The 27,299-nt window shown below is 34.3% G+C and overlaps 2 protein-coding genes across 2 annotated transcripts in view; one reads left to right on the plus strand and one right to left on the minus strand.

Moving 5' to 3' along the window:
* On the minus strand, window positions 1–26,005 carry LOC117176118. Its single transcript, XM_033366176.1, has 4 exons — window positions 25,355–26,005; window positions 3,015–3,434; window positions 2,411–2,703; window positions 1–2,316 (listed from the first exon to the last, which is right to left on the minus strand). Exons 1-4 carry the CDS (start codon window positions 25,568–25,570, stop codon window positions 531–533), a joined length of 2,715 nt encoding a protein of 904 aa, XP_033222067.1. The 5' UTR covers window positions 25,571–26,005; the 3' UTR covers window positions 1–530.
* Window positions 1–27,299, plus strand: part of LOC117176117 (E3 ubiquitin-protein ligase MYCBP2) — a 608,404-nt gene that overhangs the window by 516,136 nt on the left and 64,969 nt on the right. The window lies entirely within an intron of this gene.

Genomic DNA, 27,299 nt, shown 5'->3' on the forward strand with positions numbered 1-27,299 from the left:
TTATCGTCGATAATTTTAATAAAATTCGTTGTAATACTTTAATAATATTTGCCGAGGTAAGTATGTGCATATATTATATTACATCCATGGACTATAAATATAAAATATTGAATCGGAAGGACACTTTCGATAAATTCAGTCATGATTTTCGTCGTTTGGATATCAATGACAATTAAACGGAAATAGTAACTTCTTTCATAACTTCCATAAATTTCTGTTTTCATTAGATTATGCGAAATATCACAAATCACACATTCACACTTTTACATATACTCTCTCTCTCTCTCTCTCTATCTCTCCCCCCCCCCTCTCTCTCTTATTCCAAATAATTTTCTCAACGTGTCTACATGCATCAATGTCTTTTTCACGAAATAGTAACACTTGAATACAGTCTATGAGAACCCCTAAAAAAAGAAAATTCGGAAGTTCGCTCGTTTGAGAGTGGGAGAAAGTAGTTATAATCGAAGATAAAAAAGTTGATACACATATCACAGACAAGCTGCAGATCGCGGTTACGTCCTTAGGTCAGGTTACGTCCTTGCCAGATTCGCAGATAGGGGCTGATCCGGTTTCGTGGGGAGGGGTCTATTGGCCATTTTACTGGCCGGCGTCGAGGTCTGATTGTCCGGAAGTTCTGAGTAAAGATGCGCCGTCGCGTCTGAAGGATCAGCGTACTCGCAGAGCAAAGAGTTCGGCCTCTTATTGCTAACCTTCGTGGCTCCAAGGATGCTTTCACCCAAAGCTTTCAAGAAACTCATCGGCTTTGGCTGACCTCTCGAACCGTCAATTCTAGAATCCTTCATTATCGAATCTTCGAAACTCCTCTCTTCTTCTTTGGTACCAGAGAACCTTCTATTATTATAGTTCTCGTTGATAATATGATCATTCACCACATCTGGAGGGAGTGGTTGTGGCGCCCTAGATGCCAAAGTAGCCAGAACTGGTTGAGAGAGTCTACTTGTACTAGGCATTGTCTCATCTCCAGGAAGTTCTGCATAAAGATGATTCTGATCGTTTATCCGATGATCATGGGGCTCTGCGTATTCCACTATTTGCGGCCTCATTCGAATCGAAATCGGAAGAAGCTTCTCCAACGAGGGTACTTTGGTACCAATAGTCGCTGTAGACTTAGGAATCATTCGAATCTTTCTAGTCTTGGGCCTGATGACATCGTACGCGTTGTCCTCGTCCAAATTCGGAGAGGGACGTCCTTCATTATTATTATTGTTGCAGCTTTCCTCAACCTTTACAAGGTCATAGAGGTGCTCAATCATGTCCCTTGCTTGGCCATAATTGTCAGGATCGCTCAATCTGTCCTTCAGGTCTCTCAAGTACTCCGCAGTAAGTTCCTCAGGGAGAGTTTGTGTTGCCTTGTTCTCCATATAAGCGTAAGTACCCTCAGGTTCCTCCTCTTCGAGAATCTCTGTTTGGCTCTCAATCTCAAGAATCCTCGTTTCGGGCTGCAAACCAGCATATTCATGAACACTCAACCTGGAAATCGATCTCGCTGAGGTTGCAGCGGTCATCCCACTAGTCGGAGAGAACCACGAACTCGCGAGATTTGTGAGCGGATTAGAGGTTAATTTAGGACACACTCCACGCCTCCTCATGTAGAGGATACCAGAGGTGAGTATAACAACCAATACAGAGAAAACAGCCACGACACACACGATCACTATAATCCGCTTTTCCCGCTCCAGCTGATCCGGATCACTCATCTCGACATCGAAATATCCCCTGTGTCTGGGATAAATGTGAGGTCCGACGCTAGGTGGACTTGGACTAGATTCTGGTTTTATTAGAGGATTGGTGCAGTTGATACGGAAACCCTTGGAACAAATGGTCATGGTGTAGTTCCTCATGTTCATGTTCCCTTCTGGAAGATTGAAACAGTTTCGAAGAACCTTGTCAACGACACAGTAGCTCGAATCCATCATCCAGGACACGGAACTGTTATCTGAGACTGCTCCTTGTACCCAAGACTCCATATTGCAGTTGCATGTTTCCGTAAAGTAATTGTTGCCAATTCGAGCTGCGTTTAGTTTTTGGGAGATCTTGGTAAAGGCTAAGGATCCTGGATTGGCACTAACGATGCGATTTTCAAAGAACGAAAACTCGTAAGCTGAGACTGAAGAGGCATCAGTTTGGGCTGAGATTGCATCGGATTCGATAAAAGCGAACATGTTGTAATCTACGGCAATGCGATTCCATTGATGAAAGACTATGGCCCCCTGACGTAGGTTTTGGAACTCGTTGTTGTTGAATGTCACTGTGGCCACTGACATGTCGATGGCACCTGTCTCCACTTCAGTTAGTCTGAAATAAATACAGTAGGGTATCAAAATGTTTAAAAGAAAAAATATTTTTTTCAAAAATCGGAAATAGTTCATGTATAATTTAGGGTACGAACCTTGAATATTGAATGGTTAGATTGTTGGCTCCAGCCCTGAGGGCTCCAGATCGTATTATCTTTAATCTCACGTCTACGAACTCTAAACTGTGAATTAATGTTCGTTCGTTAAATGCCCCTGTTTCAATTTCGAATATAGAGGCGTTACTGATTATCACACTAAGTATGTTCATCGAGCAGAATGCGTCTTTGCGAATCACTTTGGTCCAAATATCATCCATGCGAACCTCTGCCGCTGTCGAGGGAAATACTGCAGTAGGTAGTTCTGGGATTTTCACACTTTGGAACATTATCTGCACAGAAACAAAATCCAATTTATTATGGATCATTACTATCTTTATCTCTACTTAACATATGTTCTAACAAATCTCGAGTTCCAAAATATTAAGATACTACATAAAATAAACCCGATTCTAAATTTTTTAATGGGTTTCCAAACAGCTACTCCCAAAACCAGTTGTATTGGTCACACCCTCTCGGTATTCTTAAAAAGACACCTGTTAAACAGGCCGATCCCGTTGCACCTGCTCAGCCGAAAATCGACCACGCATCACAATACTTCGAACAAGATATATAGAATCAGCTCTTTAAATTTTAAACCCACCTTTGTCGCTGGTCCATGGCGCCCATGCTGAGGTGTTTCGAACTTGAAGGCATTGCTGGAGAGTTCCAAATTGGGAACTTCCTTAACTGTAATTTGGAGCAGCCAGGAAAACGCGCTGGGTTTTATCGTTACATGCCTGCATCTGGAAATCGAAACGCTGAGGGGGCCCTTAGTATTTTTGAAAGCATGGCTTTCGAGAATCACTCTGTTACATTCTGATACTTCCAAGAGCGGATTGGGAGCAGTTAAATTTTGAAATGCCTGCTTGTTGGCCACGAGAGTATAAATTCCAGATACGTGAACTCGTTTCAACTGGGCTCCACCCGTAAAGGCTCCTGTTTGAATACGCAGTTCTCGGCAGTGAGATACTTCTACCTCCATCGTATCTTCTGGAATGGTTCCTTCCAGTAGATCGACATCCTAAAACAAGAAATAATTTTTCGTTAATTTAGGTTTATAATAAATAAGCAAAGGAAGAACTTTTGTCAATCATTTTTCTGATTGTATCTTATTGTACGAACGTAATCATAAATTCCGATATGGTATTGCATACTAAATGATATTGCACCTTAGGAATAAATGTTGTTTAAATCTTTTTTGTATTCTAATGAAGGATAATTGTCTCAACTCCTAGCTGGATAAATCTGTGGTAGCATGTTGCTTAAACATATATGCAATAATTTGCAGATAATTCAAGGCAACTTGCCTCTGCCTTCAGAAAGACGTAATTTCTAGTCGATGAACGTTCCAGTACGACTAAAAAATAGAAGTAAGAGAAGTTTCCTTTCATGCGCGAGGGTCTTCGATCTCGCGAAAAGCGAAGTGGGAAACCCTTTTGGCTCCTTCCCTTCCGCTCGCAAAAAACGAACCATGCTACGTGACACGATTTGTGAAGAGGGAGAACGGAGAAGAAGGTACTCGACCGAGATGGTGCTGCATATCCCTTTCGGCACGTGCAATGTTGCCATTCCGACCTTCAGGAACTGCAATCCGTATACGCGTCAAAGCGCGTAATTAAAGGACCTGGCAACGCAGCATATCGTGATCGCCCATTGTTCAGTGGCAAGGCTGATACTCTGATACATGCCTCGCCCTCTGATGTTACACCTTTAGTGCTACTTGGATTCTTATTACGAGTCGTTTCAAGTTATCATTATAATTCCCAAAGAATAATGCACACAAAGAGCTTTTTGTAGCCTACTTTATAAATTGAAGATATTTCAAGACATTCTTTGCAGCTTATTGTTTTTTCAATTCACATTCTTTAATTTTCTGAAAAATATTCGTTTTTTTAACAACATTAAAAGCTTGCAAACTCAATTTCAGTTATGCAAATAATGTTTTACTATTTATTTCCAGATATGATATTGTAATGCGCTGTGATTATTATTATTCAAACCAAGGTTGTCGCGGGAATCTCTGAGGAAGTAATTTCGTACACTGCATATGAATCATTTAATTAGTTCCCTAGCAAGAGGGGCATCTTCGAAGGCATTTCCGGTAATGACTTTCAGCTGGGCTGCTTATTTATAGATTTGCATAACTGCCAGCTAATGGGGACATTTATGCGCGCAGTCACTTGCAAGGAATTCGACTATCACGGAATCTCTAATTAGAGACTGATATACTTATTAATGGTCATTGGTTTTCCACCGGAATTCCTGATGCGAGGGAATTGAAGACGACTTTCTCTACTCGTCGGAATGCAGCTTAATTATTTTACTTTCCGTCCCCTAGCCTAGAGAGAGGGAAGATTTGGAAATAAACATTAGGGCAAAGCCGGAAGGCTTTTAGTGCAGTGTATATTTAGAATACAATAGTCAGTCCTAAATTAGAAATGGCCCTCTGACTCCAAAGAAAAAACTTTAAAGTTGTAACGAATAGAAATTGAAGTCTTTTAGTTAAAACTTTGATGTAACTGATGTGTGGTCCGGTAATAAAAAGGGCTGTTAAAGGATGTTCTATGAGCGATCATCTTACGGACTTTTTATCCTTCTGATAGATTACGGATTAGAAATCTATTTCTTCTCTTGATGGTCTGATTGGAGAGAATCGGACAAAAGGTTATATGTTGCTGGTATTGGTTGAACAGACATTGTGACGTCGAGACGAACTCTTCACACCATTTGTGTTCTTGTTCCGTCCCTTTCTATAAAGCTCGGCGAACCTCCCAGTAAGCCTCCGAAGAGGACTTAAGTCTCTAATCCTCTAAGTCTAATACCCCGACAGAGACCGCACCCGCTAAGGAAAGCTTTCCTCGGGTGTATCATATATCTCTCTCTTTCTCTTTCTTTCCCTTCTGGTTTTCTCACTTGTCGGATTTCATCGTTGTTAGATTGTCAACGGGATGAGGTCGTAATCTTCGTTCAAGCTTCGGGTTTCATTAGTCAACGTCTCAAAGTCTTTGAAAAGAGTATCATCGATCCGTATTCTATAGTAAAGTTCGGCTATTGCGTCTATCCTCTTAAAATCTCGGATTAATAAAAATACACGTCAAAGTTTTTGATCCTTAGGAAGTTCCCACGTTAGGAAGTAATCAAATGAAGTCTCTAGAGTCTAGATGAACGCAGAATTTATTAAATCTTTTTTTACAAAATTCTAATGTTTTAGACTGAACTCATTAATATTGTATAGGCTGATGTTTGTCGAAACGAAAAGCAATCATGACATGGTACGAATTCACCTACTCATTTTTTATATGTTTACATCGGTCCCGGCGTGGTAGCGTGTAATTTGAATCACGATCTCAGCCAAGAAGTTTGCCTTGAAAGCCTCACAGTTGAGGTTAACCCGCTTCCTAAACGCTGAGTCCCGCAATGAGGTATATTTAAATCGTTCAGGGATGCGTAACAGACTGAAGTAGTATTCTTTTTTTTAATCGAATTCCTTCCATTTTTTTCTTGTCCAATTCCATTAATTTTTCTGTCAATCTGAAAATAGGTTTATGAATAAAATAAAATTGTGTCGTTATAAAAGAGTTTTTTTCTGTCCCAGTTTCATTATAATTCCTTGTAGGCAAGTTCATAAATTATATTTAAAATCTTCTGACGTCACGTTTGTAATTGTTTTCATCTGGGTCAAATGCTGTCAGCTGTTTAAAGAACGTTTGTAACATTATCGACTGGCGGTTTGAATAACAAGCAGAAATCCGACATAGTAGAATTAGTTATTGCTTTGATAAGTGACACCAGCCACAATGTGGGTCGACTCATTCTCAAGAAACATCCTGTCTTCGAAAGAAGAGATCTGGCGTTAAATTTGTTTTCCTTTTTGTAGAAGAGGAGACAAGGCAAGTGCTAAAGAAGCTTTTCGAGAATCATTTTCATTCTTGGTTCGCCGATGAATGACTCCTCCAAAGATTTTTAGTCTCTCTTCTCCTTTTACACTTTTCCTTCGAGAGCTAAAGTGACTCAGGAATTAAAGCAAGGCGAGGATAATGCAGTACGTGATCTATTTCTGTGTTTGTTGCACAAAGAGGATCTTGTCGAGTTATGAACCCAACTCCGTCCTGAGATTCGTCCCTGCAGCTGCAACGCAGTTGCGAATTAATTTCGGCCAGTGGATGATTGTTTTGGCTTGGAGCCACTGTCACAGGAACTGCTTTGTGTGGAGGGAAAGGACGAGGGGTGGTATTGAGAAACTCGATCGATCCGAGGAAATCGATATGGAAATTCATCTTTGTTCTACTTACGAAACTATTATCTATGATATATCAGTTCACCTAGAATTTCCAAACTTTGAGATTAGATATGTAAAAAAACCATGTATCGACATCGTTAAGCCATCTTTGCAAGCAGCAAAACGTGAAAATAGATGATTATTCAAAATATAATAAGAGAAAGCTTGAGGCGCATAAAGAATGCACTGAAATAACAGTTCTCGTTAAGTATATCTGATGAGTCAAGATGATGATGGCCTGAGAAAATCCAAATTTAGGATTTGTTTACACACGTGTATTTCACGTATTCTATGTATTTTAATTTACGTAATCACGTTTGATTGGATGGGTTGAAAGTCATTTTAATATTGGTATGTTCTATTGGATAAGCAGCACAAAGGACTTTTCACAAAAAAGAAAGCAATTGCGAACGGGGAACAAAGATCATGTGTATGCATAATTCATGAAAGGTGGTGATCCAATCATGATGAACTTAACCCTTTAACTCTTACTATAAATATCTATTGTGTGTTTAAAAATTTTCAATCTATAACTACTCAAAAACTGTATAAACTTTTTCCCCCTGAAAGATGGACAACTTATTTCGCTATAGGATAGTGACAAATTCAGTTATTTTCGGGGTCAAACACCTCTTAAGCCACTTATAGAGAAAGGTCCGAGGGCTTACTGGGGTTGCATGTTGCAAGGTTACATATTGCTTGCGCCCCCCAAGAGATAACTAAAAAAAGCACAAGGGTAAACGGTCTGGAGCACATCAGTGGGCTTCTCTGCTATGGCAATAATTGACGTGTGCAGATTTGGCTCCTTCCAAGAAGAGATGCAAGTCTTGTTTCCAAAGTTATTATTTAATAATTACACGTGAATAAATAATAAATGTGGATAGAAATATGCAGCCAATTTGTGTATTAAATCATTCCTTTTGTTAAATAAAGCAATTGCACTTGAAGTTTGCTGAAGATAATGGGCGCGAGCTTCCGATTTCTACAACACAAGTATGTGCATCCTGATTTGAGTCGACAAAGAGAGTGATTTACGCCTACTTTAAAAGTGTGAGTACCTCTTGTTCAATCGTTGATTTGTAACAAGGGTAGAGAACTCCAATATAGAGACAAAAATATATGAGGCAGTGAAATTTTCCATCTCAATTTAAAGGACAAATGTTCTTCAATGTATCGTTCTCAGTCATATTCAGAAAAAAATCAATCCAATAATAGGATATCTCTATATAATAGATATCATCCTATATAGGTCCATTTTATTTTCCTAAAATAAAATTTTCTAAATACTTGAAGAATTATGATCAAGATTTCCGCGAGTGTGATTCATCTGAATAAAGGTGTAATATGTCTTCTTCGTGTAAATGAATTAGATCCTTGATGGCGATACAATTCTTGCAGAAAAATATGAGACTGTGACAAGATTCGTAATGGAATAACGAGGTCAGAAGCTACTAGATACACAGCTGCATTATCGCGATGATTCAGAATTTCTCCCCGAACGACACTAGGTGTGCTGAAAACTTCGCACTTAATATATTCGTGAGTGCTGTCGCGCGACTTGCAGTTCGGTCGAAACAAGACAAAGCCAAGAGCAAACTATGAGTACAAACATATGCGTCGAAGGCGAGAAAAGCAACCAACGAATGAAGGAAGGAAGTAAGAAACTTCCGCGGAACAGGAATTTCATGGTAATTCACGGTTCAGAAAATCTCTCAACCAGTTTACTAGTTTCCAAGTCACAGAAGCTACGTAAGAGGACAGCCACGCCCCGTCAACCCACGTCACTTCCGTTCGTTACCGGCAAGAAGCTTTATGTCTCCTGCTTGTCAGAATTCAGTTTAGAATTCACCCTCTAGAATTTATAATCCATATTTGCACGCGAAGTATGAATTTGCTGTAGAAATCTTAAGGGGTCCGCCTGTATGTGGGGTTGGCAAACATCGATTCCTGTTCATAAACCGACGGTTGGGAAATGTTCTGACCAGTAAATGAATTCAAAAGGTCATTCAGAAAAAATAAGGAGCATTCATTTGTAATTAATGTATTAGAAAGAAAACACATTGCGAATTTCACTCAAAACTCATTGATGTATTCATACACGACATTTTACTTCGAATGCATCTGCTATTGCAATTACAACTACAATATGTTTCAACAACTCACAGTTTATAGAAACTAAGGATTAACGAGAAAGTTACTTCAAATGGTCATTCAAGACAAAAAAAATAATCAGAATTCATTTGAAAAGGGCCTATATTTGACCAAACCATCACCATGTTTTTTTCTAATATAATAATTTCAAATTAATGCAGATTTATTTGTTTACGAATGATCATTTGATGCCGCTATTAACTGATTAATCCTTAGTTTCCATAAATTTTAAATGATGTAGAAACAAACCGTAGTTGTAACTGCAATTGCACTTTGTAGATCATTCGAATTTTCAAGGAACGTGACTTTAGAGCAGGAAGAAATACACAGGGGTTAAATTGCAGAGGTTTAACGAGTGTAATATAATAATATAAGCTATAATAACAATAGCAATAATAGAAACTCCTGAGAAGAGTTGATGATGCGAGAAGCATGATCCCTGAACCTGAAACGGTATGAAAGCCGTTGCTCTTTAAAGTTCAATGTCCGATCCATGCATCGTTTGTTGCAAGAAATTGACATTATTCGGTCCATACAAGCATCTTTCCTGCTTAAAGTACTTTGAAATTTCTCACCTACAATCAATAAATTAGTTTCGAAATACATAAAATAAAAGTACATCATGAAACTTTTAACATTTTTAATGAAAGTCAGTATATAGACATGAAAGATCTCACTATCAAAAGATTGGAATTTTTCAATTTTCTAAGTTTTTTTCTAGAATATTAACATTTTGGCGGCATTAAATTTTGATTCGTTAATTTTGCCAGTTTACAATTGTTCGGTTTCGATTTTAGGATCGCGATCGTGAAATATTTAATTATTTTCGCACTCCGGATGATTAGTTTTTTACCCCATTATATTTTTTGATCTTTTTTGTCCTTAATCTGAATGTATTCGATGACAAATAGCTTATTCAATCGTTTTTGTTCTTTTTGCATTTTTTAAAGAATTACATGGTTGAAGCTCAAATCACAAATACACTTATAATTCTTTTCTATTGAAGTAATTATGAAATATTCCTCTAGTATCTAATTTCTCAGAGAATCTATGATTATACATGTAGGTTATCATTTATTTCATAGAAAATACCAAACAATTTTAAAGACTGTCGTTTTGAAATTTTGCATGATTAAACATTTGCAGTTGAAATTGCTGAGTTTGATGTTTTAATCATTAGTTTTAAATTTCTCGAATTTATACAAGTCCTACTTTGAATGCTTTAATTGTTAGTTTAGTTGCCCTCAATAATTTTTGAAATATTTTTAATTATATCCATTTCAAAAACGAGCGTTCTCAAATACGATTAAACAAGCCCTAAAATCTTAGTAGTACGATTTGGAAACTAGGTCTCATATGTGAAAACGGGATAATTGTGATATTGACACAGTGGAAATTGATTGATGCATATGGAATGGGCTGTAAAATAGTATACATATGAAATATAGAAACAACTTTGCTCGTTTTACGGAAGCGAATTAACCATTTGATATCCATGTATTATTGCACTCGGTTCAAGCGGGACGTCGTTCTATAATAATTCTCTTAATTGAAATATGGCGCCGAGGCAGAGTGCAATTTACTAAGTGCATCATCACGCTGCCCTTTCCGCCTATTTCGCAAGCACTTCCTGACTTTCCAAACTTTGGATGGTTTTAATAAACACTGATGCACACCACACGTACAACTACCCTCGTTTTGGGAATTAATTTTCCGATAATCGCAGAATTCGAAATGAGGCCATGCTGGAAAATTATAATTCGATCAAGGATGCATGGTTTATCAGCGCTATGTTAATGTACATATTTTAGAAATTCACTGATAATATCAATTTAATCGCTAATGCAATTTAAAATAAGTTTGGATTCAACTCTATTTTTTTTTAAGTTTCCGATCTGGGAAAAGACTGAGCATTTTTCCATGATTAAAATGGCCATGTTCATTGAATTAGTATTCTAAAATGCCACAAAATATGTTGCTACTTGATTTTTCGATTATGATGGATTTGCCTGAAATTGGCTGCCATGTGGCGTTACCACATCGTTCTCGTTTGCTGTATAAGCGACCTTTGGAAAATCCATGTATGCTCTCAGCAGGAAGTGGTATCGTTTGTCAAAGGAAGCAGGGAATCCGCCTTGCACCTCGTAAAGAATGGGTCTAGCAAGGTCATCATCTCCGCTTCGAAGAGATTTGCAGAATACAGGAAACCAGACACTGATTTATCAAACAAAATCACGTGCACCCAGAATGAATTTTCAAACATGTGATATGTTGAGAAATCTATCGACTCACTGGCAACAGTCTTGCCATTTTTTTCTTTGGGCTTTATAATTGATTTGTACATTTTGTATTCAAAGTTTTCTGAATCCTTTTTCAAGAAATGTTTAAAGGTGGCAGAACTTTTATCTTTAGGATTCGCTCACTTTACCTTTTACAGGTCTTCCGACTAATGATGGTCTCTCATAAAGCGCCCGGTGCTCGATCCCGAGGTCCTTACTAAGCGTCTGCTTAGTTTAGCTACGTCCCTAAGACTTGGCAGGAAATAGCTCTCAGACGTATTGGCGAATTATTTGAATATCATCTCGCGCACGCACATCTAATCTAATGTCATGCTCAAGGCGCTTACCGAAGAGGTAATGCAGGGGAGGCACTTGGCGAAACAAGGCGCTTTGTGGAAAAGGCGTTTTGTGAGAGTCTACTACATATGCATCTTCGAATATATGTTTACATTTGAAGTTAGTAGTTACACATGTTGTGTAGCCTCTATCAGCATCATTATTTACGTACGGAGAGTCAGTGCTGCGTGTTGCGACATTTCCTTTCGCTCAGTTCGTAATTCACACACTTGTTACAAAACACGATAGAGCCAAGGAGAAAAACTTGCTTCTTTAATCATTATAAAAAATTTTTTCTATTCGAATTAAAATAAAATTATCTTTGAAACAGAGTGGCCGCAAAAATTATTTTTCAAAAGTCTTTTACTTTTTCCCTGGCCAATTATTCCTAAGCATTAAGAAATCAGATGTGAAATCAGGATGTGTTAGTCTTCTTTTTTGTGAAAATCGCGATATTGTTAGACATTTTTTTGTTGGAAAACAAGTGACAGAAAGCAGGGGGGGTCCGTTTTTTTCTGTCGCGTTTATCGATCAATGGGTGACACAATCCACGAAAATAGCCTCTTTCATCGACGGATGCGAACTTAAAGATACGGCAAATGCCACTTGCAAGCTCGTAGTGTCTATTAAAACTCAATTGGCAGTCAAAGCAATAGTGTATACTCGAATGTGCGAACCTATGACATGGGCATTGACACCCTACAATCCTACAGCACCCGTGGTTATATTATACCCGCATATAGAGACATGAGACATTAGACATTCTCCGAATGAAGTCGCAGGGATTCGTTGAGTGCTTATTGAAGGAGTCTATTGTGAATCATATTTAAGTGAGTCGAAAGATCGAGACGTGTTGACGGGTTCTCTGTACTTTGCCTTTAAAAAAAAATTTAATTTTCTAATGGTACCAAGCCAGAATGGCCGCAAAACTTCGTTTTCAACTTTCCCTGACTTTTCCCTGACCATAAAGATTCAAATACCAGAATTACAATCTTGTCACATTTTTAACATAGAATCTTTTACAATTGGAAGACAAAAATTTTCGTCGGAAGACGAATTTTCTGTTCACACAGAAAAAATTTAACAAAGCAATTGAATTTTGCCCAGAAAATATGAATTTTCAAGAAGCTATTTGAATTTTGAACAAAATAATTACATTTTCAACAATATAGTTGAATTTAAAAAAAAAAAGATATTTCTACCTACGAAGGAGAATTTTCAACCACAGCATGAACTCTGAGCAAAAAATATAATAGTTAACCACGAAGATTAATTGTATAGAAAAGCTATATTTCCCAATCAACGAGAAGAATTTTCAACAACAATAAATCATTTTCAACCAAGCAGTCCATTTAAAACGGAAAAAAAGACAAATTAAACCAAGAAGATTAGTTTTGAACGAGGTTTTAAACCAACAAAAAATCGGTTTTCAACAAAAAAGCTAAACTTTACACAAGTAGTTTAATTTTCAATTTAAAAAAGTCGGTTTTCAGCAAAAAGAATGAAATAGTTACATTTCCAGTTAAAAAAATTTAATTTCAACCCATAAAGATGAGTTTAAGTTAAACTAGTTAAATTTTCAACCAGCGAAATGAATTTTCAACTAAAATGATGAATCTTTAACAACAAAAATTATTTTTTAATCAAGTGGTTAAAAAAACAATTGTACGTCAAATAAAAAACAGTTGAGTTTAACCAAATAATATGAATTTTTAAACAAAATAGTCGAATCCTCAACCAAAAAAGATTAAATTTCTACCACAAAGATATCAATTTTTAAACCGAAAAGATGAATTAAAAATAAAGCTGAATTTCCAATTAAAAAGATAAGAACAATTTATTTTTTAGAATTTATAAATTTATTTTCCATCTTGTCAAAACTGACGCTGAGTATTTTCTGTCATTTGAAGAGTTAACTTGATCATTAGCTTTGTTTTCTGATTATACAGATTGTGGATAATTTATTAATTGAATTTTCAACACCAAAATATGAATTTTCTACCAGCAACGATGACTTTACAACAAAATTGTTAAATTTTCAACCACATGATAAATTTGTAAACAAAAATTATATTGTAAGGAGGAAGCAACTGTAAAGAAAAGAAAGAAAAATACCAGACATTTCTAACAAGAATATTATAGCAGTGTGGCGACAATCTTTATTTACAAAATTCCGTATATTTTTAATGACCAATTTTTCATTTTTCTTGACTTTTCAACATTCATAGAGAAATATTTTTATCTTTTTAACATTTTTAACATCGAATTTCTAATGAATATAATAAAATTTCAAATTAAGATGTGTAAATTTAACATTTATTACCCTTTTCAGTGATTAAAAGTGCCTTTAATAGAAATTTTCTGACTTATCATCCGGCAAGTTAGAGCAGCTTCAGTTATTGAAATAATTATTTGAAATCCATATACACTTTGTAAAAGCAGTGCAGAATTGTTTCTTGATGTTGAAATTTCGATATTGGTTACTAATTTTTTAATAATGAGGATATTAGAAGTGATAAACATTTTACGATGCTTAGGAATTTAGTGATTCGTCATAAGTGAAATTTCTCTTTCTTACATTAGAATTACATGACATTCCTCTGCCGCTACTTTTTTTCTGAATTATCTCTTTGATTTCTCAAAGTCTATTTTCAATGGCTAGGGTCATTTTTATCGCTTGTACAAAAGAGCCTGCCGGGAATGACATCATGCTGCATAGTCAAGATACTAAGATTAGGCATGGGAATGATCATACGCAGTTTAGGCTGATACTGTGAGTCACGTGGACGTGAAATACAAATTCCCAAAGTTAGATTGGGAACCTCTATTCTCAGCCGTACTAATTTTATCCCATATAACCCCCTAAAGGCTTTTCATTCAAATATACACACATCTCCCTACGAAAAGAGATAGAGTTCTCATGTCCCTTTAGAAATTTCTCTCCTGTGGTAAGCATTTGGAACATCAGAAATTATAGTAAGTATTATTTCATCCTGGGGGGCCGCAGGGAAATTCTTTTCAGTGAAAAGCTGCACATCAGGGTAACGTCAGTAAATTTTGTTGCTCAGGAAAGGTCTGGGGTTTTGAAAAAAGAAAAAAATGACAAAAGTCAGAACATTTCTGTAAGATGCACTTTAAGTAACTGTCAAGAATAATTAGGGCTGCCGACTGTAACTTTGAGTAACTCTCTTTTCTCCAATCACTTTTAGACCAGTTTTTAATATAAAGTCACTATATATGTGACTTTTTAAAATGAAAATGTCACTTTAACTACTTTTTTTTAAATAAATTAATCCATGAGTTAACCACTACTGCATTAAGGTTTATAACTATTTCTGAATTTGCTAAAGGATTTTTCAAGATTTTAATATATTTCTAAAACTTTCAAGGAATCTTAAATAGCTTTAAAAAGTTTCAGGGGATTTCAAAACGTTCATAAAGGATTTGAAATACTTTAAAGTATTTTAAAATATTCCAAGGTTATAGAATTTCACGGAATTTCATAATATTTTAATGGATTTGAAATAATTTATTCGCAAGAAGTCTGCTAAACTTGCCTTGAATTCTTAATCATTTGATCAAATTCTTTAGAATTCCCTCGAATTTGCTTAAACTCATTGCAAAGTTGCAAACTTACTGAATTCAATGAATTTTTTCATATTTTAAAATCATTTCTAATTCATACAAATTTGTATTGATTTCAGCGAATTCTTCTTATATCCTTTAAATTCATCTAAATTCACTACAATTTTACTGAAATAAATAGAACCTTTAGGATTTAAAAAATTTTTCCGAATGAAACGAATTCCTTTTTATTCAATACTATATATTAGTCATATTATTAATGCCCATTTTTAGTCAGTTTTGGTTTAAATGGGTCATTTTTGCACTTTTCTCGAAAAAATTAGGGTGTCGCAACCCTGAAAATAATAAATAAAAAATGTATCAATTTAATTTTTGTATTTATTAATTGCATTTACAAAAAATTGTATTTTAAAAACGTTGCAAGATTATAATTTTAATCTTTAAATTTTAAAGGTTCAGGAAATTTAAAAAAATTAGTCAGGGAAAAATGAGACAAGTCAGGAATTTGTTAAAATTAAGCCTGTGCGTCTGATTTTTATTCTACCTGAATTTATATTATCTGATTCATGGAATGACTCATAAATCGAATCGAGTGCAGGAATTAGATTATCATAAGACAAGAAGTAAAATGCAGACGATACAAATCGAGAACCCGGCAGCAACGAGAACAGCATAATAATGCGTTGCTTGCGTAGTTGACCCCTTCAACCGGAAGTCGAGCTCGGCGGAAGCCGTCTAGGTTTACCCCAATGCATGAGAACGAATTCGGGGGTCCTATCTCCACGATCGATATGCTCAAAGAAAACCAAGTTTAACGGGGAGTGTCTTCAAACACACATTCTTCAAATATCGATGCAGGGGAAATTCTAAAGAAATCTCATATTTCATGCTTCACCTACGATAAATATACAATCCTTCTTCTTCAAAAACTAACGTCTATATATAACAAGACATACTTTAAACGTTAAAACAAATTTAGACCTTACATTAAAAACTCTAAAAAAGGTGAAAACAAAGGTTAATGCTCTACTCGTGTAAATTGGCGTTCCCGGTTTAAACCCGGGCTGAGGCAGAATTTTTCTTATCCTTCAAAAAATTATTTGGCCGAAGTAATCGTTAAATATTTAATTTCTTTTTAATTAAAATTTAGAAACTCGAACTGTCATATTCTTTTAAATGGTAATAACATCTTCCCTCCATTTGACTGAAGCATATTATTTTAAATCATGGATTTGGATTTTATATAAAACTTTCTATTATAAATCGTTTTCAAACGAATTCATAAATGTGTTTTCGAATAGACGATGAAATCTCTTTCATTATATAGGACACAAACATTACGAAACGAGTCATTCTTATGGCATTTCCTGTGTCAGGCTCTTCGTGTGTGAACAATGAACATTATTAGTTCAGATATGAAACGCTGGAGATAGTTGTGTCGGCTCGGGACTCGGGTTCAAATGGAATTAACAGCGTTGCAATGATAAGTGACGCCCTGAATCTGATTCGATTAGGCGTCAACGAACAGATGTTAATGGACTTTAAGAAATAAACAGTTCACATGCGAGGAGAGAAAAGACTTTCACCATCAATCAATTTTCTCCAAAAGTTGATCCAAAACGTCTAAAACACGTTTTATAATTAGACCTCGAATTAGATTATGGACTGATTGATTTCATTGTACACTGGACGGTTTTAGGTGCAGATTTCTGCTACCGTCAAATACCGATAGCAAGAACATTCGAGAGTTCGAATCCGTGCTAAGGTTATATGCTTCTAGAGATAATTTATTAATCTTTCTATAAAAATCTCTTAGAGTCCTTGAGAATACCCTAAAATATTTCAAAAGCTTTGAAATCCCATTAAATTACTGTAATCAATTAAAAAATGCATTGAAATTCTTGGAAATCCTTTGGAACTTTTTCAATTGCTTCAAAATGCATTTTAATATTGCAAATCCTTTAAAATCCCGTGAAATCCTTTACAATTTTTTTTATCCCTTGACATTTTTTAAAACTTGAGAAAATTCCTTGGAATCTTTTAAAATATCGTAAAATATTTAAAATATTTGGAAATTCCCTTAAATATTTAAAGATATTTAAAGATATTTAAAATCCTACGAAATTCCTTAATTCTTGTAAATAAATTCTGTGAGCTCCATTAAAATAGAGTAAAATCCTATGAAATCTTATATTCCTAAAATCATGGAAAATGTATTAAATTATTTTTTTTAAGTTATTTAAAATAACTTGAGGGAAAATAATTGAAAAATCTCTTCAGATTATTGAAATCGTTTCAAAATTCCATGGAATCTTATAAAAATCCCTCAAACATTGCAAATCCTTTGGAATCTCTTGAAATCTTTATAATATTTCTTTAAAATATCCTAAAATATTAAACTTATTTATTTAAAACTATTGCAATCCCTTAAAATTTTTAAGATTCTTCGAAATCTTATAACACCCCTTGGAATTTTGTAAAATCTTATAGGTCCTGCAAACCCACATTAAATCTTTTGAAATCCCTTGAAACTTATTAAAGCTTTTGAAAATACAATGCAGTTTTAAAAAATGCATTACACTTTTTTAAACCTTTGAAATTCCTACAAATCATTGAAATGTATTTTAAAAATTTGTAATCTTTTAAAATACTCTAAAATATTTAAAAAGCATTCAGGAAAATTCAGAAATAGATATAGACCTGAATTCAAACCCATGGGTTGATTTTTTAAAAGAAAAGTGGCTGAAGTGATCTTTTCATTATTAAAAGTAATTATAGTGACTATATCTGAAAACAGTGACTAAAACGTGATATGAAAAAAGTGATTAAAAGTGCCTACATGGTGCTGATTATTATTGACAGTTACATTCTGACTTCAGTCATTTTTTTTTAAATCCCCAACTGTTATAATTATTTGTGTTATAATTTACTAACATTTTCAGATATAATAAAATTATTTTACTCCTCATCTTACCCCTAAAGCTTATTTCGCAAGAATTAACAGTTCTGCGTGCAATTTTCTTCGAGACTGATTGCACATAATGACTGCCAAGATAATGACTTCCACAATCAGTTAGTTTGACAGTTGAATGCAGTTCGTTGGACCGAGTCGATGGTCGTCACAAGTCTGATGACTCTGAATGATTAATTATTGTCTATTGCTTATAGTTGCATAATAAAATTTTTTGGTTATTGCTTCTTCAACCCTAATTTAATTCTTAATTTCCGTTTACATCTAGCATTTAGCAAGTAGGTGATGCAAATGTGAGAGCAGATAGGAAGTGAACTGCCTCACTATTTTTACCGAGCTGCAAATCCCGATCTCTTAACCTTTGATCTTAATGTCTTAGATTTGGACGAGAGGTTTATTAGCACAAATCGCTATATCTAAGCGAGAATTTAGAAAGTAACGTATTATCCACGTGTAGACAGGCACGAGTAGGCGGTTCTTGGAATGGCCTTGATACTGCTCCTCAATTGTTGAATTGTTCATGTTTTTTGGCCAGACACGCGGTCTAAAAGAAACAAGTCATTGTACATTGTTGAGGTTTAATTAGGACATTGCGTTATAGAGTCTGTAAAATTAATTTACTTAATCATTTATATCGTACGAAGATTTTTTTCTGCAGATAGTTAGGTAATGGAATTTTTATAAGGGGCGCCTTAAATAACTGCCAATGATAATAACTTTGAAATTCTGAAATAATTTTATTAAAAATTAATCTTTTTCGGTTGAGGATTAAATTATTTTGTTGAAAATCCGTATTTTTTGGTTTATTATTTCATTGTTCTCTAGTTGAAAATTCACTTGTGTTTTTTGTTTCAAGGTAATTTTTTTAATTGAAAATGTAACTTTCATTTTGATTCAAAAATGAACTTTTTGTTGCAAATTCACATTTTCGTGTTTGAAATTCCAACAGTTTTGAAGGACTGTTGTTCTTTCGTGGCTGAAACAGTTTGATTTGTTAAATATTCTATTTGGTTTAGAAATTAATCATTTTAGTTGAAAATTCACCCCTTCGTTTGATAATTTGTCTATTTTGTTAAAAATTCCTTTTTTTAATTAAAGATTATTTTTGTTGTACTAGAAATTGTATCTTTCCTTTTCAGTTGAAAATTGAGCTTTTAAAGTTGAACATTCAATCATGTGATAGAAATTTAAGTTTTTGTTTGGAATATCAACTATTACCATTTTTGTTCATTATTTATAATTATATGTTAAAAATTCAAACACTTGGTTAAAACTTCAATGATTTTGTTGAAAATCAACTTTTTGGCGGGAAATTTAACTTTTTTTAAAATTGATTTGTTGTTATTTTTGTTTGAATTTTTTTTTTAATTCGACCATTTGGTTAAAAATTCATCTTTTATGATCAAAAAGTCATGTTTTTGTCAAAATTAAATGAATTTGGAAATTTTTCATCATAATCTAAAATTGTAGTATTTTATGTCGTCTATAAAAGTTTATATGTTTAAATGTTACAAGATTAAAATGTTACTATTTGAATATGAGTGTTCAGGGAAAATAAAAAATTGATCAGGAAAAATCAGGGAAGCTAGGAAAGTTTAAAAATTAATGTTTTCGGCCGCCCTGGATTAAATCATCCAATTATTTCGAAAAAAGTATTAGAGGAGAGTACCCAAATATGAGATACCAACTCTGTTTGACGTGAGTGTCGGAATTCTATGTACTGGATTTAAAAGTAATATAGGTCATTTTAAAGGAAATTTAGTTTGTCATAAGAGGCTCAAACAAAAAAGTTTATTAGAAATTTTTTTTATGCTGAAAATAAAAAAAATGAAAAAAGTGTTTTTTCCAAGCTCGTTAAACTATTCCAATAATATGAGATACCCCAGGAAATAGCTAATAAAATGCAAAATAAATTATTATTTTTAATGAAAAACTTCATTCGATGTTTCCGAAGTATAAATTTACTGCTATTTAGATAAATTTAGTTTTTGCAGTAGCCACAAACACTTTTGTAACCAATTTCCCCCGCGCAGCCTCAGTGTTATAAAAACCACAGGTATCTTATAATATTATGAGAATCACACCGTGCAAATATGCACTTACTATGCCTGACCTGTACAATGAAAAACTTCAACACTATCGATATTTTCCTACTTAGTTATTCAATCCCCATCATTCCAAACAAAATTTACTGCAAAATACATATTTAATGAATAATAAATAGGGTTTAAAGAATTTCCTTCCAAGAACTCGACCACCATCGATTTCACAAAAAGTTGGCCTATAATCTTTAGAAGCCCAATGAAAAATGGACTATACCACGAAATTACTCTTTCTTCAAGGGCTACAAGTTAGTGATAGAACCAACAGAGTGGGTCTCTTAGTTTAGCAGCTGATACCCCGCTTTCTCATATTACGAGAATATCTCATATTCGAGTACTTTCCTCTATGTTTGGAATCTAAGAAATTGGAATATCTTCTTTTTTTAAAAGAAGGCTCTATGAAAAAATGCAAGAAGAGTAGTAACTGTGAATCCGCTCGTTAATCTTTCATTCTTAAAGTTGACCACTACAATTAATTGGGCGAGTCTGGTTCGCCCACGGCACTGTCCATTTTCTCGCGGGCAATGCGAACCTTCTTTAATTATATCGTCCGCCACTGGAAATTAACCGGCGGAAATTGTTACCATCGACGATCAGCGGGTACCAATTTCGTGGTGCTTTCAACTTAATAATTTCAATGTGGCAATTTTACTTTCGCTGTCGCGTCGTTCTATGGGCTGACCATTCACAACTTAATTTCAGATCCGGCTGCTGTGGACTCATGCACACTGCACACATAACTCTTAATCCTCGGTTATACAACAGCTTGATTTTTTCCTGGATAATGACTCTTCTGTACTTTATATTTTGGAGAAGAAGATTACTCTAATTTCGATTTTTTCAAAAATGGCTCATTGAGATAGAGCTGTTGTCCATTAATTAGAATTACATACCAAAAAAAGGGGGCTAAGCGGCGCATATGTGGGGGAAAGGGAACTCGATATTGCATTTTTTAGGTCTTGCAATTTAATTTTTACAATAGTTACTTACAGTCTTCTATATTTTTCATCTGGAAGAAGCAAATAACGCACTCAACAATTAAAAATCGAGGATGCACCCCTTTTCCCACATGTGCCGCTTAGCTGCAATTTTCGGTGGTCTTAGTGAATCTGAACATTTTAACAGAAATGTGAAGAATTTAAGCTTGTAAATAGTATTTAATCTTTACGTGCCTAACTAAAAAAAAGTTAAATGGTTGATATACAATATTTCCGAGTTTGCGCAGCCACAAGTCGTTATCTTGGTGTTTCAGTTGCAAGGAGATTATTCTTTTTCCTATTCTGATAACTAAGTTCTAAAGAAAACATGCAAAAAGCTTGTTATATTTTTTCTCTTCTAGGAGAATAAAACATTCACATTACTTTTTTTCATTAAATCTATTTTAAATAAGGATAACATTTATAAATATATTACTAACTAGGATTTTTTTTTGTTTCAGGTGAGTGCTTGTGCTATGCAAAAATTGAGATCTATTACGAGGCTTTAATGTAAGTCAATAAATTTATTCTTCAATAAAAATATTTTTGATCGTATGCGTACAATACTAGGATGACCCTTAATTGAGAAAATAGGTAAATGGGCTGGAAGTTTCTGAAACCGGGATATTACAGTAAAGTTTTTCAATATTTATTTATTATGATATTGTGGGTATTTAGAAGACCAATAGTCAAATTGTTTAAGTTTGAATGCCGTGGCTACTTGTATCAAAGTTTCAGTACGAATAGCCGGATTTTTTGGTAAATTATGCAACTTGAAATTAACAATATTTGAAATTCTACGCAATTGACAATTTTCATCCTTCAATATTTTACGAATTTATTTTAAATTCAAGTATTCCGAATAAATGTCAAAAATTGACCTCAGATTTTCACAACATAATTTGGATTATTTTTATTTAACAGTGTTTGACATTGAACAATGATTTTAAAGTGAAAAAGTTCAAAATTGAATAAATTTTAGACTGTAAGTTTATAAATCAGACAATTTAAAGTTGTTATAATTTGAAGCCTTTTGAATTATTAATCTTCAGTTGTAATGATAAAAATGCGTAAATTGAAACTTTACTTGTACATTGTTTTTACTTTGGAGATTGCTTATTTTGAAAGTTCCAAGTCGGCCCGTGGTCTGAGTTTTTTCAGACCTTTACAATCTGACATTAACCCTATTGCAACTTAAAAAACAACTTTAAATTTAATATTGTAAATTTGTACAATATTTAACCTTTTAAATACAAAATTGCTGAATTTTAAACTTAATTTGGATGAACCAACTTAATTATTATGTTGCTGACTTTCTTCACAAAAATATGACCCTTCAAAGTAAATAAACTATTCCAAATAAAAAAAACCTTCAATTTTAAATTCTACAATGTTTAACGTTCTGCATTAAAAATTGAGGATTTTTGAACTGAATTTGGATGCACCAACTAACACCCTCCAATTCGAATAAGCCTTCTAAAACTTGATTTAATTTTTTACTCTATATCAACATGAGGTCTCTATTCAGTATTATCGCGAGACTGCCCTAGCGTCTAATCTAAACTCTAATGGCTCTTGGGAGTCGTTGACTCGTCACCCAGTGGTTCTCAATCATTATCCACTACTAACAACTAATGCATCTTCTTCCTGAATTTTTCACATCATGGAGTCTTGATCACATTGGAATAATCCTCTTTTCAATGCAAGGGAATCCGAATTCATTCTCATGGAAGAAAAACTTTTGGATGTGGTATGGCATTGATATCTCTGTGATACTTAGGCGCAGTGGGATTGTGTCATATCGGTTGGGATGATATTCAGCAGAGCGGAGCAGAGGCAGCAAGTGGAACGAGCAGCAAACATATACCTAACAGAGCTAGTATATTATAAAAAAGTCTGACCTACCTGCTCGACCTATACGTAATGTGGTTGTGTGCACGATGCACATGCTTATTCAACACCCCCCACATCCAAAAAATATTTCACTCACACCTCGCTTTTCTACCGATTGGTTTACGGACCGATGATTTATATATATGCTAATCCCATGTGAAATATGAAGCTAAGTCCAATCCTGTTTAAACTTTCACATAGACGAGCCAAGTATTTGGGAACGAAAGAGGTATGCATGTTTTGAGGGCTGGTTAACATTGCAGAGCTCTTTATCATTTTTGACAGATACTGCAGATAAGCAAGAAAAATAAAAACACCCTCATTTTGTTTGAGTGATTTATTTTTCAAACTTAGCAACAATTTAAGATTAAGAATGAGAAATGCTAGAGGGTGCTAATCCTAACAGTTTGATCGATACAAAGAAAGAGGGTTCATTCTATTGAGGGTGAGAAAAGTAATTCTTACCTGGGCCGGAACCCGAAACAACCGTTTTTTAAGAAAAAAATGTCTTTGCCTTTTTTACTTCAAAATGCCGCAGTTCACCTAATTCCTCGAATTTTGGTATGCAATTTACAAAAAATATTCTTTTGGATGTTCTCCGACTGGCAGAGTAAATAATTAATAAACATTTTTGTTTAAACAAAAGTAATACAATTCTACCGGAGACATTGCATAAATTATGGAATCATATCTTCAAGTTCACGGTGAGTTTAAGCAAATTTTGAGCGAGACAAAACTTCCCGTGGGAAATTTGTTCAGAAATGTATAAATAAGTTATCTATGGGAAGAAATATTCAAAATAGAATATCATTAGGTAAGTATGGTTTTGTTTCGGGGCGACCTTTTACTTCGCACATGATCAACTTGATGCGTTTATGTGGAAATTTTAGTTGCTCGTGACGGTATATTATTATTTATTATACGAAATTTGAGGTATAAAAATATGAAATCATTTGTAAAAGATAAATTTCAATGGCCCTGCTATTCAAAAAATACCTAAGATTTATCAGTAAGTTTACAAACATCAAAGTTAAAACAATACAATGCACCATATAATAATCTTTGTAAAATTTATTAATTCTAATCTATATACTATAAGTCAAAAATGATTTAAAAGAAATATAACTTTCATCCTGCAAGTTAGTTCATTTAATTCCGACTAATCCATAATACTTCGTCTCGAGCAAAATTGCATTTCCACATGAACGCGTCGAGTTGGTGCATACATGGGAAAAACTGACCGCACGATCGAAACAAAATCTTCATAATTTCAAATTGATTTATTTTGAATACTTTTTTCCGTAGAAAAACTGGTTATACTTTTCTGAACTTTTCCGGTGGAAGTTTTTTGTTAGTTGAAATTCGCTCGACTCTCCATGAGCTTCAACATATGAATGTACAATGTACCCGGTGACTCAGATAAAAATGCATAACATTTGTTTAAAACAAAATAATTCATGTGTTATTTATTCCAACAGTTGTAGAAAATTATAAAGAGTTTTCTGTATATTTTATTTAAAACACTTCAAGCATTGGCTGAATTATGACAAGTTAAAGTAAAAAAAGACCAAGAAAGTTGTTTTCTAAAAACAAAATTTATAATAAATCACAGCTGCACAGTAATAGGCATTAGCTGTAGCAAAAATAAAAAATAAGCATTACGTTCTGTTTTTCTTGGAATGAATTTAAAAAGGAAATAAAAATCATTAAAAAAGTTTGCATTTAAAAGTATGCAATCGATCAGTAGCTGATTTTATTTCTCGAACAATTCCGTTTTCCATCAAGGGTTTTTTTATTATGAATAATTTAATTTAAATTCTATATTTGTTAGCTCTTTCGGATTCAATGTGCAATTGCACATTTTCAATTAAAAGAAAATTCACTTGGACAATGTGATGCTTGTTTACCAATGTATGTACAGATTTTCTAGGAAGAGGATCTATGGAAGGTGTTTTATAGATTTGTAAGGATGGATTATACAAGTTCTTTATTCTTCTTAACTGATTTATTTTACCTTTGTTAATAATAGGTTTACCTTGCACCAACTTATTTATTTGATCATACAACTTTGTGTTTGTGTTTATTTGTCAACGAATCTGATTTTTTTTAAACGACGTGCAAATAAAACTAACGAGTTCTACCATTTTTCGAATTTCCCAAAACATTGAAACTCTATGATGAAATATGGATTTAAAAGAAAATTTTTCTCCGCTTATTGATGGGCCTCATGGGATGATCAAACCAGTTTCGGAATGATCTTGCGTGTCGACCCTTGAAGCCACGATTAGTCTCACAGTTGAGGAGCTATATTAGTCATAAAATGGAAAGGCGAGGTTGGTGATAAAAAATGAAATAAAAATCCATTCACCTGGTCGTCGGAGAAGACGCATTTAACGAATATCCAATGGTGCGCCTTCACCGTACAATTGCAGCCGTTCATTGCGCATATTCCAACAGGTTTTGAATTTTCTGCGCGCACGATGGCAGGAAACGCTATCAGCAAACACAAAAACAACACAAAAGAGAAGATCACTCGATCACAAGCCACCGAAATCGGAACACTGAACACACTTTTTGCCTCCATGATATCGAGGTCTTGATCCAAAGGTCAAATGAAGCAGGATGAATGTTCCGCCTGTTCTACGAAGATGTTCCTGATGATCATTGTTTGACCGATGAGATGAAATATGATTTGGTAGGAGTGCTGGCTTTTTCAAAAAGTAAAATGATTTTTAGTTTCAAGGAGCGATTTATCGATTTGTTTTGATCTCTTTTTGCTCTTCTGGGCAACATCTTCTTTTCTTCAACATCTCTGTATCCTGTGAGCCCGAGTTTCTTGGTGTTTTCGCACGCTCTTCTGCGACGTATGTTCGAACCGGTTTGGAACGCGCACGAGGTCACCCAAGAAGTGGGACTAAAGACCAGCTGACGCGATCATGACGGAGGTTGCTTTCAAACTGGCGGGTGGAAGCATACGATGAAGAGTTTCCCCTACCTACTACTTCGTTCCCGTCACCACTCCCTCCAGCATTTTTAAAGATAAAAGACTGACAAAATTACCGACGTATTCTCGAGATTAAATGTAAAATAGTAAGGGCTCCATTGTTTGCATTCTAAACAAGTCAGGACAGGTCGGGAGACCACTTCCTCCTGTGGACCTTGGCCGAGTTGCAAGGATGTAGGATGTGGGATGTTGGATTGTTTACAGAAGTGATACTGATGTTGACGATCACTCTGCTTCGTCAGCCTCTTTTGTCACCTAATGACAAAGGAAACATGATAAATTAATCTAATCTCTGGAATTCATCAGATATTACGAATATTGTTTTGGATGCCAGCCTTGATTCAATAATCCATACTGTCAGAAGTAGAATTATTTTTTTAATCATAATTTTTGTAGAGTATTATCTTAGACTTTGAATAAACTCGTGGTGTCCTGTTTTTGAAAGGGAGAACTTGATGCAGATGCAGGGTGGCCGTTGGGCCGGAAAGCCAGGAAATGATAGGGCATTTATTTTCTGACCGGCAATAATACAAATTTTTTGAAGAAAAATTTAACAATCTCCATTCAAGGCGTATTCAGTTTATTCTCTCATGAATGACCTTATGAGATTTTACATATGTACGATATGCATATACACTTCCGCCCAAACTAAAAAGATACGTAAGTGACAATGACAGTTTGTACGGCAGTACAGCAGTGTAATATTATTTTTAAAAAATTTGATTTATAATACTTCCAGAAAACAACAATCCAACTTGAAATATCACAAATTTCATATCACATGATATAATGCGATTTAAAACAAGTTTCATTTCAACTTTTTTCTGTGAAGTTCGTTTGCTGACTAGAAATACGATTTAACAAATTAAATGTTTTTGAAATTGAAAATTTTAAATAAAAAACGTTTTGAGTTGATGAACTGCAAATATAAGTTAATATAATGATTTTTAAGATTTAACTGTAATTCTAGTATTAAAAGATTGAATATTAATTGATTTTACTGTGTGATTCTGAATCTTTTCAAAATTAAAAAAATTCCAAACTTTTACCTTAAAAATTAAAAAATTAAAATAGTTAAAGGTTTAACCAAAGACATGAATTGTGAACAAAAAATGTAATGATTCATATTTCAACCGAAACCAATTTTTATTTTAAATTAGGCAGTTGAATTTAACTCGTTAAAGGTGAGTTCTTAACAAAATAGTTGAATTCTTAACAAAGAAGTTTCATTTTAAAAAAAATTTAATTTCTAACAAAACATTTGAATTTTTTCCAAGAAAAAAAACGAATTTTCAGCGAAATACATGAA

The sequence above is a fragment of the Belonocnema kinseyi genome, chromosome 7, assembly GCF_010883055.1.
Source record: "Belonocnema kinseyi isolate 2016_QV_RU_SX_M_011 chromosome 7, B_treatae_v1, whole genome shotgun sequence".
Taxonomy (NCBI): Eukaryota; Metazoa; Arthropoda; class Insecta; order Hymenoptera; family Cynipidae; genus Belonocnema; species Belonocnema kinseyi.

Bases quoted from the DNA above. Each gene is read 5' to 3' on its own strand.
- LOC117176118 (XM_033366176.1), bottom strand. From the start codon at position 25,570: ATGGAGGCAAAAAGTGTGTTCAGTGTTCCGATTTCGGTGGCTTGTGAT. The intron at 2,704-3,014 runs GTGGGTTTAAAA...GTTTCTGTGCAG, and splicing joins GCCATGGACCAGCGACAAAG to ATAATGTTCCAAAGTGTGAA. The intron at 2,317-2,410 runs GTTCGTACCCTA...TATTTATTTCAG, and splicing joins CTAACCATTCAATATTCAAG to ACTAACTGAAGTGGAGACAG.